The sequence below is a fragment of the Marmota marmota genome, unplaced genomic scaffold (assembly GCF_001458135.2).
Source record: "Marmota marmota marmota unplaced genomic scaffold, marMar, whole genome shotgun sequence".
In the NCBI taxonomy this organism is placed as follows: domain Eukaryota; kingdom Metazoa; phylum Chordata; class Mammalia; order Rodentia; family Sciuridae; genus Marmota; species Marmota marmota.
In genome coordinates this window covers 27,038,475-27,056,115 of record NW_026000142.1, presented here as the reverse complement: position 1 = coordinate 27,056,115, position 17,641 = coordinate 27,038,475, and the positions used below count along the sequence as shown (strand labels likewise).

The 17,641-nt window shown below is 37.8% G+C and overlaps 1 protein-coding gene across 1 annotated transcript in view; it reads right to left on the bottom strand.

Annotated features, from left to right (window-relative positions):
* Positions 1–17,641, bottom strand: part of Fbxl13 (F-box and leucine rich repeat protein 13) — a 195,833-nt gene that overhangs the window by 41,477 nt on the left and 136,715 nt on the right. Inside the window, exons 16-17 of the mRNA XM_015488382.2 lie at positions 14,397–14,516; positions 13,543–13,669 (exon numbers count right to left, since the gene is read on the bottom strand). Of these exons, the coding sequence (XP_015343868.1) occupies positions 13,543–13,669; positions 14,397–14,516 (247 nt within the window). The remainder of the gene's footprint in view (positions 1–13,542; positions 13,670–14,396; positions 14,517–17,641) is intronic.

The following is a 17,641-nucleotide window of genomic DNA, read 5'->3' as shown; positions in this document are numbered from 1 at the left end:
AAAAAAAAAAACAAATAGTTTAAATGAAAATATCAAGCAAGAGATGCAAAGTTTGTCTCTTTGCCTTATAGTTGATAGTAGCCAAGTGTGTTTTATTATCCTATGGAAAATTTATCCTATGGAATTATACTTAACATTTTCATTTAGACTTTACTTTCATGTAGACAAGTTAGAATTTTTAAAGATTGGCTGCAAATGACATGCACTTGCTAAATATGCCATTTATCATCCTGTGAAATCTTTACAATTTTATGAGAATTATTAAAGTATTAAAACAAAATGCCATGTTTAATCATAATTGTTCACTAAAACATATTTTCCCTTTTTTATTTAACATAGTTGCCACAGAATTCCTTTTAGGGGGAAACTGTTGGCCTTGTTGATATTACTGCTTGTTTTGCTTTGCTTTACTTTGTTTAATTTGATTCCTGGTGCCAAGGTTTTACTTCTGGAAGGAATGGACAGAGTAGAATGGGCAGACAATGGGAGGAAAGAGGATCCAGCAAGATGGAGTGACTGGGTCTCAGTGGGCAAAGGCAGGTTGATGCCCACTTCCAGGGAAATCGAAGCATCATTGTAATATAAGTCTTCGTTGGTCTCCAGAAGTTAGTCCAATACCTGAGACCTTTTGCAGGAAGGTTTTTGCTTTATTTTCTCAAAGAGTAAAAGGAGGCTAAATTTCATAATCAGTTAAGGAACCATAGAGGAAAGTGGTTAGTGTGGTGGTCTGGTGATGTCAGAGGCGGTGCAGATTGTGTGAGAATGCAAGGCTCCAGAGATTCCCAGAAATTCTAGGGAGCTCTCTGTTCCTTCAAAGCCATGGAATCAAGATAATTGAATCTGAGAGATGTAGAAGTCACATGCAAAAATGGCTTATATTATAGCTCTAATATCAGGTTTACTGAGGGGAACGTCAAGACAAAAGGCTCAAAAGAACACAGGCACCAAGTTGAAAAGCCTTGTACATTATTCTAAGAAATCTGGGCTTCACCCTATGCAACAGAGATAAACAGAACTTTCCCTTTCCACATACAGTGACCATAACCTAAGAATAGATAAATGTTTAAAGAGATGTACAGGGACCACACAGCAGGGTGCAATTGCTTCCAGTTGGAAGGAAAAAGTAGTGGTCTAGAAAAGACTTTTAAAGAGGAAGGACAGTTTGACTTAAGACTGACTATGATTCTGACAAGCAAGCAAAATAATGGGAACAGTGTTTTCAGGCTGAGGAAATGGCATGAACAGAGACTTCATGTGGAAAGTGTGAGTTGTTTGGAAGTAGTTCAGTTTGGGGTCATTGGGATTAGTGGGAGGGAATATGGAATACATGCACACAAGACATTTGGGAACAGAAAAATCCTTGAATGTTACATTTTTCCCCAAAGTTTACATCTGGAATTGTTTAGCTAATGTAGACAACACAGCAATGAATTAGTTACCAAATGTTGAAATGGTATGTATACGTGTATATATATATACTATGTGGCTGAGGTATGATACCCTGGTTTAGGATATCACCAACATAACCATAAAATATCCTTCCCTCAACTCTTTATTTTGAAAATATTCAAATTTACAGGAAGGTTCAAAGAAAGGTACAATAAATATCTATATATACTTTACTTAAATTCACCAACTATAAACATTTTGCCATAATTTGGTTGATGACTTTGTGTATGAACATATTTTTATTCACGTGTGTGAATATAATTTTATTTTTATACATATATATACCTATTTTCTTTTATATATTTAAGTTGTAATTCTCCAAATCTTTGGAAAATAAGTTTCATATATTATGATGCTTTGCCCTAATTATTCTGTATGCATCTTCTTAGGAATTTTTCTTTGTAACTGTATAGAATCATATATATACATGTATATATATGTATATATATATATGTGACCTATATGTATACACATATGTAGTTATGTATACACACATGTATATATTATATACATACACATACATATATATGTATGACATATATATACATATATATATGATATAGATATAGAGATAGAGATATAGATATCACTCTCACACCAAAGAAAAATAATAGTAATAACTTAAAGTTAATAAAGGTAAATATTCACCTTTTATTTCCAAGGACCTAGTCATAGTTCATACATTTTATTCGGTTGTTATGTCTCTTTATTTCTTTAGCTTTCTTTCTTTTCTTTTTCTTAAATTTTGTCTTTTAAGACATTGACATTTTTGAAAAGCCCAGGCCAGTTGTTAGAATGTGCCATACTCTAGATTTGTGTCCAATTGTTACTTATGATTAGATTCAAGGTAAACTTTTTTTTTTTTCTTCAAAAACCACATAAGTGCTGTGGCATCCTATTGGAAGGCACAGGTCAGTTTGCCCCACTATTGGTGATCCCACTGGATACTTGGTTCGGAAGGTGACTACTAGATCTCTTCATGGAAGTATTTCTCCTAATTTATTTAATAAATAATCTGTGGTGTGATTCTTTGCAACTTCAAGGATACTATTTTCCCAAAATCTTTCAGACAATTATGTTAATATTCACTGTTGATTCTTCCCTAAATCAATTATAACACTGAGAGTTGCCAAATGCTAATTTTAAATCCTATTTTTCATTCTACATTTATTTGCTGATATTTATTTAAACATTCTTCTTTATCGTCATTTCCCCTGTTGAATGTTTTTGGAGGTGTTTTGAGTAAAACAAAATTATTCCAGACATAACACTAACCGTTCCAATAATTTTTTGTGTACCTATTAATAACTTTTTTTTTGGTTCTGTGAACTGAACCCAGGGCCTTGAGCATGTTATGCATATGTTCTACCACTGAGCTACATTCCTAGTCATCTTTTAATTTTCCCAAATTCCTGTTGGGGAATTTACAAAATGTAGTTATTATTTTGATTGGTATGATTATGTTACCTATTGGCAAAAGATGATACATTAATAAAAATAAAAGCAACAATACCCTGCCCCACTATAAGACTGAACATTTGACCATAATTCAAAAACAAACCATGTTTTGTATACAGAATTTAAGTGGATAAAACCTTGTTAAACAGAGCTTAACATTCTGGAAATAGATTTATTCTTTATAACTTGCATATGGCTTTTCTTTTGAGATACTGTACTTTTAGAAAAAGTCTGGAAAAAATTGCCTAGGCATTATGGAATTTGAACATTTGAACAAAATATAATGTTGTAATTTATCTGGCTGCTGCATTGCTATAAATCATTCTTGCTTACAGTTTGTTTTAGTTTAGAAACAATTTAATAACAGGCACAACAGAAGAGTAAATAAGCATAAACTTTAAAGAATCACTCTTAAAAATATATAAAATTACAAAAGACTTCATAGTTAATCCATCTTTTTTTTAAGAGAGAGAGAGAGAGAATTTTTTAATATTTATTTTTTAGTTTTTTTGATGGACACAACATATTTTATTTTTATGTGGTGCTGAGGATTGAACCCAGCGCCCCGCGCATGCCAGGCGAGTGCGCTACCACTTGAGCCACATCCCCAGCCCTAGTCCATATTTTAAATAATTTTTCTTCATTTTTCAATAGTCTTTAGGCCCAGTAGCCTATAGACTTTAAGGTACACATGCTAAAACAAATCTCTCATGCATAGTCGTGAGATAAACCATTGCAAAAGTATAGTCTGGCGACTTTAGAAGTAAAGAGACTTATCTGCCTTCCAATCCTGGCAGCTAGAGCCTCCCAACAGCATGGTGCTGGCTTCCTTTGTAGGGTCCCCTTCACTGAGTCATAACATAAGAGCCCATGCCCTTGCTCTATAACAACCTACTCTCATGAAAAAAATTTTAATTCATTGTGAGGGTGAAGCCCCCATGACCAAATTCCCTTCTACTAGGCCCCACTTCTTAAAGCTTCCCTTACCTCAATATCACTTCCCTGGGGATCAAGCCCCCAGTACATGAACATTTGGGGACAAATCATATCCAAACCTATTGAGAAGTCAATTGGCCAAGACAACAACAACAACAACAAAAAATGTCTAGTTCAACAGAAGGGGAAAATGAGGTAGAAAAAAAATCCCAAGGATCATAAAATCTTCAAGGAAAGATGTTATGTCTTCCTGTCTTACTCCTATTTTTATACTTAAACCTAGAAGAGTGCCTTAAATACAGGAGGAACTACAAAGACAAGGAGGGAGGGAAGAATGAACTAATGAATAATGAAGTCTCTCAAGAGTGCTTGCCCCCCACCAGCACTGAATCATGGTGGATCCCTTACAATGAACCTCTCTCGTGCCTCATCCCACCTGCCTCCTCCTCCACTGAGAATGAACTCTGCCTTATGTCACTGAAGCTTTCCGCTGTTCTTCAAAACCATCAAGCCTCACCTACTCCACCAGAGACCACAGACCAGAAGTGCTCACTCTCCCGACTCATTGGTGCTGCTAAAACACATCTCCCTCGCTGCAGCAAACTGACCTATTGTGTCCTCATTCAAATAAATAGTCATTGAGGTGCACTGAGCACTTACCACGTGCCAGGTACTCTGCAGGCAGTTGACATGCATCATCTTGTCTTATTTAATCCTTACAATAACATCGTGAAACAGGCAATATTAAAATTACTGTTTTAAAGAGAAGGAAACGGAGGCACAGAGAGGTTGAGTAACTTGTGCAAGGCCTCAGTATTGTGGCACTAGCCGGCATGTGAGCCCACCTCTGAACTCATGCTTTTGGTGACTTTTAACAGACAGTGTCAATTTTGTTGTTGTTAGTTTGCCACTAGACCGTACCTTGACACAGGACTGTATCTTTCAGTTTAGTACTTTCTGAACTTAGCATAGTGTCTGATATACAGTTGACTGGGAATAAATATTTATTGAATGAGTGAGTAGTCTGTGAAATTATCTATTTTTTATGGACCCAATTTTATCTTGCTGGCACGCTCTCAGAATTCTTGGATGGAATGTGCTTCCTTTTGGAATTGTTTGAATCAGTGTCTACATTCCATATGTCTCTCTCTGAAAGATTTGCTCTGTTTGTTGCTGCCCAACACATTTTTTTTAGGAATAAAGAACAGGACTTATGCTTGGAAATACATATTATCTCAATTAACACAGCCTCTTTCTATTATCATTGACAATGCTGTTTTGCACAATATTCTTGAAAATTTATCTTAATCTCCCCAGAGATCTTCTCTTTTACACTCTAATTAGGAATTGTAATTTTATAAAAATAATTTACCTTTTCCTCTCAATTATTTTCATTCTTTTTTACTTATTCATTATTCTGAATTTTGTACATTTCTTTTTTAGAATCTATCAACCTTTCTGACCTAGTTTACTGATCTACAAGTCTGAAGAACAGCAGGCTTTGTCCAACACATAGAAATAAGTCCTCTACATACGATGAGTTGGAGGGAGAAAAAATTGGTCTGTGTTACTTGGTTTTAGAGCAGCTCATTTTGAGCCTGCTTGCTTCCACCTAATGGGGGTCGAGGAAGGGGGCTATGCTGTCAAAGATCCTTCCTGAGGGAAGAGACAGGCTTCTATTGGTCACTTCTGTTTGCACAGTTTTTAGTGGGCACTTTTGTTGGTAACAGGAGACAAGGGACTGAAGACTTTGTGAAGAGAAACCACTGTCATGACTTAAGGGACCAGCAGATTCACAGAAGACCCCTGGCTGACTTCTGGTTATGTGCTTTTTGAAAATTAAAGGCAAATTCTTTTGTCTCCAAGTTACCCTGCTTCCTTTTAACTCTCAGTCTTCCTCTTTCTTGAATCCCAAGTGATTTCCTGTGTTTCCTACCTTAGAGATTTGCTTTACTGGGCCTCAGGCTTTATTTGTGTGTGTTCCAGGCAGATGGGTGGTCTCTTGCAAGTGTATCATCAGATTAAGACCTGCAGCTGTAAGCACTCCCACTCCAGCTCAGAGAACTGATGAGAAAATGTGGAATTTAAAGAAGCCTTAAGTGTTTGGTTGAGAGGAAGGAAATGGTGCCAGATCCATTCATTCACTCGCTCACTCATCCAACACTGTGTGTGCCTCCTATGAATCCTTAGGCATTACCTTAGGCACCCTAAAGATGAGGTGGCCTAGTCTCTGCTTTCAGGAAACTTACAGTGCTGTTGGGAGGCAGGTGTAGAACTAGTAAAATATAATGAGCTGATTGCTTTGGTGGCGGCACATGGGAAATGCAGGAGAAGCCAGAGAAGATCCTGGGCCTGCCCACAATTCCAGGAAAGCCTCTCACAGATGAAACTTAAGGGTTAAAAGTTTACTGGGTGGACAAGTGAGAGGGTGTTTCAGACAAAGGGCAGAAATGGGGAAGCAGGAAGAGCATGGCATGTGTGAGAAGCCTTAGGAGGGTCAGCTCAGTCTCTGGAGCTGAAGAAAGGCAGGAGTCAAGTTTGATGAGGCAGCTGCAAAGATAAACAGAGGTCCCTTGGAAAGACTAGGCCACCATACTAGACTGCTCAGACTTTATTCCGTGAGCATTGTGGAGCCCCTGCAAGAACTCTGAGTAAGGAGACGACAGGCTCAGAGTTGCATACTGAAAGATCACACTGCAGCAGAGTAGAGACGAGATTAGAGGACAGTGGTACTTAAGAAACCGTGGCAGTGGGGATGGAGAGAAGGCAGGGGCAGATAAAAGAGAGACTAATAGACTATACACAAGATTGCTACAGTTTTCATATTGTCTTCTTTCTATTTTAGCATATAATTTATTCATACATTTTTTGTTTTGTTTTGACTAAGAATATCTGAAACTTGATAGCTTTTTAACATATGCAATTAAAATTAACGTGAAACAATGCCAACATTCAATTAGTATTGAATATATATTTGTTTATTTATTTGGTACTGGGGATTGAACCCAGAGACACTTTACCTCAGAGCCACATCTCCAGTCTTCCTCTTCTTCTTCTTTTATTTATTTATTTATTTTTATTTTTATTTTTATTTGTGGCAAGTTCTCACTAAATTTCTTAGGACTTTGCTTAGCTGCTGAGGCTTGCCTTGAACTTGTGATCCCTCCTGCCTCAGTCTCCCAAGACACTGAGATTACTGGCATGTGCCTCTACACCCAGCTCTAATTTTTTTTAATCCAATTTAAAACTATCTTTGTGCTACCAATAATTTAAGAGCCACATTATGGTTTCTCAACCAAAAGCTCATGTGTGAGACAATGCAGGAATGTTCAGAGATGAGTTAGATTATGAAATCTATAACCTAATGAGTGGATTAATCCATTGGATGGATTAATAATGTGAATCAACTACTGGGTGGTAATTGTAGGTAAGTGGGGTGTGTGACCTTAGGGATCATATTTGTCCCTCTGATCACTTTCTCTCTGTGCTTCCTGGCTGACATGAACTGAGCAGCCCTGCTCCACTAAGCCCTTCTGCCATGATATTCCACTATCATCTCAGGCCAGAGCAATGAAGTTGGTCGAGCATGGACTGAACCCCTGAACCCATGAGCCAAAATAATTTTTTTCTCCTATAAGTTGTTCTTATCAGCTATTTTGTCATAGGACAAAAACAAAAACAAAAAACTGTCTTAACAAGCCATTATTACTATGAGGTCATCTAACTAGATAACAGAAATAGGGACTATGTTGTAATGTGACAGATAAGGTACATTAGACACTAAATGTCACTTATTTAGAAAGACATCTAGAGACTTGTTTTCTTAAAGAATGCAGCAATGATATAAAACCACTGATGTCAAATAGAAGTGCCCTAGGTTGAAAAGTGGTTTTCTGATAATTATGAACAGCATGACCAATGTTTATTATAGGGAAAATAATGCCAAAAATATTTAAAAGGCACTAACAGCTATTTCAAAATCCTTTAACTCTTATCAGTATTATCAATCATTATTTGCTCAACATGTACCCAGGCACATAAAGAATAGAAGAAATAACATCCCAGGCACAGGCATAATATGTACAAAGGTCCTGAGGTAGGAAAGACTTTGGCTTAAGGAGCTAAAAGGAGGCATAAGGGGTAGACAGAAGGGAATGACAGGCGTAGGATTATAAAATGACACAAGAGGGGTAAATGGGTGTCTGTTTGATTAATGGCAAATGTTCTTTCAAATTTTGTCTTTTTCTGGTTTTCTGCTTTATAAGACATTGTTGGTTATTCTCACTCCACTCCACACCGGGCTACACTCACTTGGTTCTCTTAAACCTTCTTTCTCATTCTCATGGTCTCCCTGAGGATCTTGACCACAGTCACACCACTGTGCTAATGACTCCCACACCTGCAGCTCTAGCCACCCATCTGTCTCCCAAGTCTTTGGCCTCAGTACTCCACAGGTTCCTAGTCTGATAAAACTGAAATAATTTTTCCCTCAAAACTTGTTACATTTCTTACATAACCTAACTTTTTTGAAGTAGGATTTCCATCCACCCAAAGCCAGATTTTTAAACTCATTCTTATCCTCTCACCTTATCCTCAGATCCTCATTTTTCACAACTAATCAATCATCAAGTTCTTTTAGTTTCACCTAATAAATATTTTTAAATAAGTCTTTTCCACACTAGTTCTAGTCTCTGACTAGTTCAAGAACTCCTCATCTTTTTCTTTAGTCACTGAAATAACCCCTACTGGTCTCCCTGACTCCAGTCTTTCTCCCTCTGATGCATCTCCACTAGAACAACCCAAATAATCTATGTGCAACGAGAGACTGACTATGACTTCCTAACAAAATGCCCCTTCCTCCATGTCTGGTTGGTCCACTCTGGCATCCCCTTGGTTCAAGTCCAAGCTCCTTGGAACAGCATGTAACTCTCTCAATGATCTCTCCTTTTCACAGTACATTCTAGCAGGACCAAGCTGCATAGAATTCCCTGAACAAGCAGGCAGCTGCATGCCTCTGTGTTGGACAGGCTGAGTTCAGAGATCCTTTCCTCTGCTTGCCTCCATCACTACACCCGCCAAATCGTACTTAACGTATCCATGCCTACCCTTTCCAACTGGGCTGCAGAGAAGTGGTATTATTCCTTTTGGGTAACTGTGGAGTCCAGCACTTGTTCCTTCATTCAGTGAGGATTTATCAAGTGCCTACTACTTCCTAGGGTTCTGGGAAAACAGCAGTGAACAAAACAGTGTCAGTCCTCATGGAGCTCACGTTTATGAGGAGACTCCAGGAGATCACCTACATGCTAGGCACTCACAACCTATTACTCAGAATGAAAATTTTTGTAATTTGGGCAAATGAAAGACTCTTCTTAAACCACTAAACACAACGTCTGGAACATTTGCTCTGACTCACTTTTCCTTTGAACAACAAATATGGCAGTGACTAAGGCAACTTAAACTACAGATTGAACTGCTCTAATTGTGAGTCCTATGGTCTTTAGTAAATCATAATTCTCATAACTACTATAAAACATTTTCCCATGTACATACATGGAGAGATGTGTGTGTGTGTGTGTGTATGTATCCTCGTGTTCAAATAATCCTTGGGGTAGGAAAGGAATGAATAACATCTCATTTAATTAGACATTTCTAAAACTATAGAAGATTAAAGATTTCTAAAGGTTCCTGGCCCATGACTGCCTTGGAAACAACATCTCTTAACACTCTCCTCACAATCTAGCCATACTCAGTTGTGTGGACTTCTTGATGCCACACATCTTTAAACTTCCATACCTTGGTGAAGGCTGTTTCTTTGGCTCACCACTCCACCCCCTCCCCTTCCTTCTCATTTTATTTCCTTCTCTGAGCCAGGTGAGGTTTTTCTTCTCTTGTCCTCTATACCCATCACACTCCAAAAACATGTGGCCCACTAGAATGTAGGTGCCAGAAAGAGGGTCCATGTCTGGGTGGTCCACTCTGGCATCCTCAGCTCCAAGTACAATACATACTTGTCAACTAAATTGAATAGTGGGATTTCAGCTGAAAACTCACTCAGAAGAATTGGGAATGGGCATAATTATTAGAAAACATAATAAATCTTCCCCCCTAAAGGCACAATTGGTCAGTCACATTTCATCTCTGGCGAATATTTACAACATTCCAAAATTTAAATTCTGAATGTTAAGTCTGTAGTCAAATTTGCACTTTATTAGACTTACAGTCCAGGCTGGTGTTTAGCTGCCCAAGTTGACATCTGGGCTGACTCATTTTAATTTGACTGTTTGAGGTTAACATCCACAGCTGTCGTAGCACTGTTATTGTCAGTCATTGCCTTTGAGATCAGAGTTTAACTGACTCAGAGGAAGAAAACAACAGCCTTCACAAGACCTGCATTCCAGTCATTTGTCAGAAAACAACCAGTGTTCTTACCCATGGATGTCTGTTTAGAGCTCTTTCATGTGTATTCTTCTGAAGAAAATGAAAACAGAGGATAGAACTTTAAGCTACATCCCTCAGTTTTATACTTAAACACAGTTGGTAAAATTTTAATATGAGTTCTCTGGAAATTTAAAAAAAAAAGTTTGAGCCTTCTCTCTACTTACTCAGCAAATGTTCTCCAGGCACTTGAGGTTTGTGATAAGTCCTATGGGAGAATGAAATCTTGATGATTTATTATGTGCTCTGAGCCTCTAATTCTTGTTACTCTGTGACCCTTCAGACAACAGCTGGGCACTCTACTCATGTGTGTCAGGGAAGGGTTCTGACTGCAGAACACGGGGGAAAGAAAGAATCCTGGGCTTTTAAGCTTCAAAAGCCTAAGCCCTTGGGGCATAACAGTTTTAAAAACCATGTAATCATTTTTTCTACCCATAGATTATATCAACAATCTATGTCAAATTGGACATAACTTTCCTATGTTCATACATGAATACACAACCAGTGAAATTCCACATCATATACAACCCCAAAATGGTAAGTTGTGCTCTATGTAAGTATGATATGTCAAAATACATTTTACTGTCATGTATAAGTAAAATGAACAGATAAAAAATATTTTTAAAAAAAGAATCTATCCCAAGAGAAATGAGATGAGCTAGACGAGAGAAGAGGGGTGTGGAGGAGAGGGAGAATGAAGAGGAAATATCCAGAGAGAAAAAGGGGGAGGAAAGAAGAAGAGAGAAGAGCCAGAGAGAAGCAAAGGGAGGAGATGCTTGGGGATTACCTATACAGGGGTCTGTTCTGGACTTTCCCAGATCTGCTCAGCTGGACAGAAAGTTAGAACCTCTGGATAGGCTTGGAAATCTCAGAATAAATGAAAACTTAGTCCACCTTTCTGTTGTGGGTTGAAAAAAATCAACTAGGCATCAGAATTTTCCTGTGCTCATCATTTTATCAGTTCAGATCCAATAAGGAAAACAGAAAACAACTGAGTATGCAAAACTGAGGGAATTTAATTTTAGCAGGGAATTTACTACATCTGTGGTAGACAAACTGAGAAGCTAAATAGTCTAATGGCACAATCTAGAGCTTCAAAGCAGTAGGAAGCCACTACCATCACTATGCTGGAAGGACAGTGAGAAGAGATGAGGTTTTGAAACCTTGGGTCGAGGTCACTCAGGAGAGCTGAAAGCACAACAGGCCTGCTCAGAGAGTAGAACACAAAGGTAATGCAGCTGATAATGATAATGCAAGAAAGAGAGTAGGGGGACACCAGCCTCTCCATGTACAAACCCTCAGATACCTCAAAAATGCCTCAAAAGTACCAAACTCAACTTGGAATCTAGCTGACATGGGTCAGGCACTGTAGCAGAGAAAGGGGAGGGTGTAGCCATGAATATGTGACAAACACACCCATGATATGGGAGCAGAATGTCTGCAGGAGTTGCCGAGGATGGTGGACCTACGGCAGCCTGGCAGGATCACCACACCCCAGCAAGACTCAGCAAGGCAGACATGACAAGGTATCTTAAAAGCTTGAATGTGGGACAAGGGCCTTGGATGTGGGACAAGGAACACACATCAGGGATCTACCTAGACAGCAAACTAAAGACAAGATAGGCCCTTGGATGCCTCAATGAATTCTATCCTGGTCAGAAAACAATACTGAGAAGACCAGATACTGACTCCACCATAATGAGTTAACTACATATAAACTTTCCACCCAAATTTGCATATCACCTTGGCTAAAACTCCAAGGAAGGAAGAGGAGACCATCTAGTAGAATGGAAGTGTACTCAGATAAAGACAAGAAAAAACCTAGACCAATAATAGACACATCCTGCAACTAAAAGAGCCCACTGAATGTGGGACAAGGATAAGCACATAACACAAATGTCTGTAATGCAATGAGAAACAGATCATGTCAAAAAAATGTACTGAGGCTGGATATACACATAGAGAGGCCCAATATTTGCCTGCCAGGCAGAGAGCTTTTCAGAAAAGACCTCATAGACAGTTGATATTGGCTCTTTTAGTCTTTTGAGGATGAAGGGGAATTTAGCAAGAGAATCCTATATATCTGATTTAACTGTAGTCCATATTAAAGTCTTTCAAAAACATGGCCAGTCTCTCAGGACTTACCCTCATTTGGTCTGGTAAATGAGGCAGTACTAATAGATATAGCCTGGTGTTTTAGTCAGCTTTTTCACTGCTCCAACTAAAAGACCTGAGTAGCCAACTATAGAGGAGGAAACGTTTATTTGAGGGCTCACAGTTTCAGAGGTCTAAGTCCATGGACAGCTGACTTCATTCCTGAGGGCTCAAGGTGAGGCAGGACATCATGACTGAAAAGCAGAGAGAAACTCCACTTGCCAGATACAAATATATACCCAGAGCCACGCCCCAATTCCGACCTCCTTCAGCCACACCCTACCACTTCAGTTACCACTCAGTTAATCACTGATTGGGTTAAGACTCTTACAACCCAATCATTTCTCCTCCGAACTTTCTTACATTGTCTCACAGGTGAGATTTTGGAAGATACTTCACATCCAAACCATAACACTTGGGTTTCAACTCTGATGAATAGTATCAGCAACTAGTAGGAAATGAGCTGCTTAAAAAGTATCTTTTGTGGACATGATGGAGGCCATTTCTAGTCTTTAATATTGAACTAAAGACTTAGATCAAAGGTACTTAGGTAGTTTACAGAATGTACAATAAGCAGGAAAAATATACTTAAGCCATGTAAAATTATTATCACCACACTAACCAAACTTCTATGATAAATTTCAGATTCTCATGTACTACTTTGATCTGTTGTGACTTTTGCTGTTTTTTTTTGTTGTTGTTGTTGTTTTTTGTTTTGTTTTGATTTGGATTACCTGGGCTTGAGCCTCAGGACTTCTTTACCACTGAGCTACATCTCCAGTTCTTTTTATTTTTATTTTGAGACAGGGTCTCACTAAGTTGTCAAGGGCCTTGCTAATTTGCTGAAGTTGGCCTTGAACTTGCAATCCTCCTCTTTCTGCCTCCAGAGTCACTGGGATCACACTGCTAGATTTTGCTATTTTTTAAACAGAGAAATAAGACTTGATTTACAAATAATATATTTTTAAATAATAATATTCCTAAACTTTCTTTCTATAATCTAATAACTTAATAAAATTAATTATTGTTCTCCATTATTTACAAAACAGAAAATGTGTACATTGCAGGAAAAAAATAAAAGTCATCAAACTGTTTTTACTATTTTTTTACCTCATTAGAGATGACTGTTCCAGAAAGATCTAAAGATACCAAGGAAAAGATGTTTACAATGTATTCAATTCCTTGGTCAGTCAACTGTTCACAATTTCGTAAACTCAAGTAGTTTAAATTACGGCAGCTGAAAGAAAGCAGCATAAAGAATTAATTTCAGCTTTCAATCACATCATCAGTATCGATTTCTTCATGTAAAAACTATTGGGAAAACAAACAGTATTGAAACAAGGATTTTCCTTTTCTGAACATAAATGTAAGCCTAAAAGTAGAAAATAACTTGACATTATAGAGTTAGATAAAAGAAATATTATTATATAAGACTTTCTTTTTGTTTCACATTACAAATTTTAAAAAGCAAAACAAAAAAAAATATGTACAAAATACTAACATGTATGTACCACAATGAATAACCACTGAAAGTGCAAAGTTAAGTTCCCCCCACTTAATTATTATAAGTTTGCTTCAGGAATTGAGTTTCATCCTTGGAGAACACAAGACCTCTGCCAAGAGGATCAAAATACTCCTTTGGAAATGTTGGAGTAAAAGTTAGCATGTAAACAACAACAGTACAGAGAAATCACACTTATCTAGATTTTCATTACTTTATGAATAAGTCCATTTCAAACTTTCTCTTAGGTGATAGAATAAGAAATATAAGATGTAATCAAAAGATTAGTTCAATCTATGACTTTATATTTGATTAGGTTTCACTGAGGATGTGAGGATTGGACCAGCTTCTGGGCATGTTCTCCAAATGGCTAGAGTTTTTTATTTTATGTCTAACTATTATCTCTCCTATTAGCAAATATACAATTACTAATGCTATGTTATTAAAGATTGCTTTATCATACCGCTCTGATAGTTTCACAATAGAGGCATCACCCAGTTGCATACAGTTACTTAAATTGAGCTCTCTTATCCTTATGCTTGAAGGGCCATCAAGAAATTGCCTTAGTCCCACATCACCGATCCTGTAGAAAAGAGTGAGAAAATCTTCACTTGTAATCCATATTTATATGAATATATACATATACATATACATATACATATATGTAGGTATTAAAGTAATAATTTCTATAATCAATATATTTTAAAAATAGAAAATAATATCTGTACATTGGTATTTTGTTAACATTATAAGACCAAATTTGATTATGTAGCATTTAATGTAATAGAAAAGGTATAAATGATAGTAATGGAACAATTATTAATAAAAACATTATTTTCATTCATTTGTTCATTTAATTAGGTGGCATAATTATTAATAACACAGGTAGTCTTTTTCTCCCAGGTTAAAATGTGATCAGGTTTAACAAACCCACTGATGATTTTTGTAAAAGAAAAAGACAAAAATTTAGGAAAGGGAGACCCAATAGATACAAACTATTGCCACAATCTTGAGGAATTTTCACAAAATACAAGGTCAATTCAGCTGTATTGGAAAAGCAATAGATGACCTATGAATTCTTGCCTTCTGAGTCAGAGAAAACCTGTTGCTGGAAGAAGACCTTGACCTCAACCTTCCTACACTGTCCTAATCAGAAACACCCAGGTGTCAGCCCTCCCTACCATATGTCAGCCCTGCTTCAGAAATGAATGAAGATCTATTTGGCCCAGCTCTCTGTCTTCCACTGGGACTCCTATTGCTAATTTCAGATACCACCAATTCCTTCTAAAGACTATTTCAGGAAATAAACCAAGACAGAAGATTGTATCATTGTAAACCTAAGAGGTGTTTTCACACACAAACCTACAGGTAGGTGTACAGCCAAGAAGAACATTGGGAGCATTACAGGCTGGTTGCAGACACCTTCTATACCCTCAGTAAAGGCAGAAGGTGATATCCTGTTGCAGCTAAATGGGCTGTATTAGTAAATAATACCCTACCCATGGACATATCTTCCACCTGGAATATGAGAGGGGAACAATGCTAGTACCTGGGAAAGCAGTTGAGGGCCTGGTGAGGGGGTTGGGTAGGGGATAGAGAAAGGAAGAGATTCCAAATACAACAAATCAACTTATCCATTGGCAAATACCAGGATTGGAACATTCACTGAGAAATGTTTTCACTAAAAACAAAATATAGCACAAGATTTGTAAGACTGAGAAATTACACCTCTGGAAAAGATTTTAAGAAGAAAACAGAAAAACATTACAGTATTTTTTTTGAGGAAGGGAGAAGAGGAGAAATTAATAGAGAGAACTGGCTAAAATAAAAATGGCCTCAGATACATTCTGTAATGAAAACATGGCTGCTGGAGATAAGAAAGATGGCAAAGAAACTAAATAAAAATAATAACCTAATTTAATAAGAATAATAACCTAATTGAAGATATCAAGACCAAAATTGATTCTTCAGGAAGTAGAGAGTATATTTTAAAACTTCCTTTGGAATGCTAAAGATAAGGATGAATGATTTAAAATAAACAAGATAGAAAGTAAAGAACCAAGGTTCAACCTTTAAATAAAGAAGATTCTTGGAGATGGAAGATGGCAGAGTAGAGTAAAGCTGCATTCCAAGCTGTATTGTATGTGGAACCAAAGCAACAGGTGTATGGATTCTCAGTGAGGTGGGTGAAAGAGGGATTTCATTAAAATTTAATATTGGACATTCAAAATGTCTTAGGTACTCAGAAATTTGGGTAAAATAAAAAAGAAACAATATATTGGAACCAACCCAGGGGTTCCATGGGTGACACCAGCACAAATTCACCAGAGAGAGAGAGCAGGGGGAAATAGAGTTTTGGTACAGAAAAACCTGAGATCAAAATGCTGCCTAATCTTAGCTGACCAGAGACTGCACTGTATGCTGGTGCTTGAAAAAATGGGCTCTGTATCTCAACTGGCCTATGAGAGCTGAGGTGGAGCCATTTGGGGGGCAGAGGCCCCTGTGGAAACTGCAGGACCTGGGAGATTAGGAAAACAAAAAACAAACAAACAAAACATCAGAGTCACAATATCCTGGCAGGTGCCTATTGAGTAACCTGAGGCTGAGTCTAGCAGATATAAGTAATAAAACAGGTGTAAAGTAGACTCAACCCAGGGGAAGAGTTCAAGTCAGAAGGGTGAAGGGGAGCCAAACTCACTTCTCCTTTGTGTCTGCTGGCTCACATGACCAGCTGAAGTGGGCTGGAAGCCTGAGAGAATAGGGGTAAATATACTCAGGGACTAAGCCCAGGAAGGCTATGCTCCTGGGCAGCCGTGAGTAGAGGATCAGCACCACTGCCTCACAAGTGGATTTCTTGAGAGGCTCCTGAGAACCACACCTATATCAGAGAACAACTATTGTCTAGCCCTAGGGGTGGGTCAATCTAGTCTCTCTAATTAAGGAACCACCCAACAAACTCCTGAGACCTTATTAGACTTAAGCCCCACTTGCTGGAACTCCCCTCATACAATGCTTCAGAAACTATACCCTGGGAACACAAGGAACTGATCCACATGGACAAAATGCCAACTGACAGTACTTCCTAACCCATCCTACCTCATACTGGTAAGTAGGAAGGCTGACTCTTATATATCAAACAGCTTCAACCTTAGGCTGCTCCAACTAGTAGCCCAGAGAGAAACACAAAAACAGGAAGGGATACAAGAACTCTGGAACAATTTTATAAGACCAAACTTGAGAATCACTGGGATAGAAGAGAACATGGAAATACAAACTAAAGGCATAAAGAACATTTTCAATGTGATAGTTATATAAAACTTTTCCCACATCATAAATGAGATAGACATCCACATATAGGAGGCTTACAGGACTCCAAATAGACCTAGTCAAATAAGAAGCTCTCTGATACATACAGTGATCAAAATGCCTAACAAAGAAAATAAGGAAAAATATTAAAAGCCATGAGAAACATCAGTCACATTTAGAAGCAAACTAATAAGGCTTACTTCTGATTTCTCAGCTCAGACCCTAAAATCAAGGAGGGACTGGAATGAAATATTCTAATCCCTAAAATAAAACAACTGCCCGCCAAGGTTACTACACCAAGCAAAGCTCAGTTTCAAATTCAAGGGAGAAATAAACTGCCCAGAGAGGAATTGGCAAATAATTCCCAAAAGTCCCAAACAGAGGAAATTCAATAGTAGAATA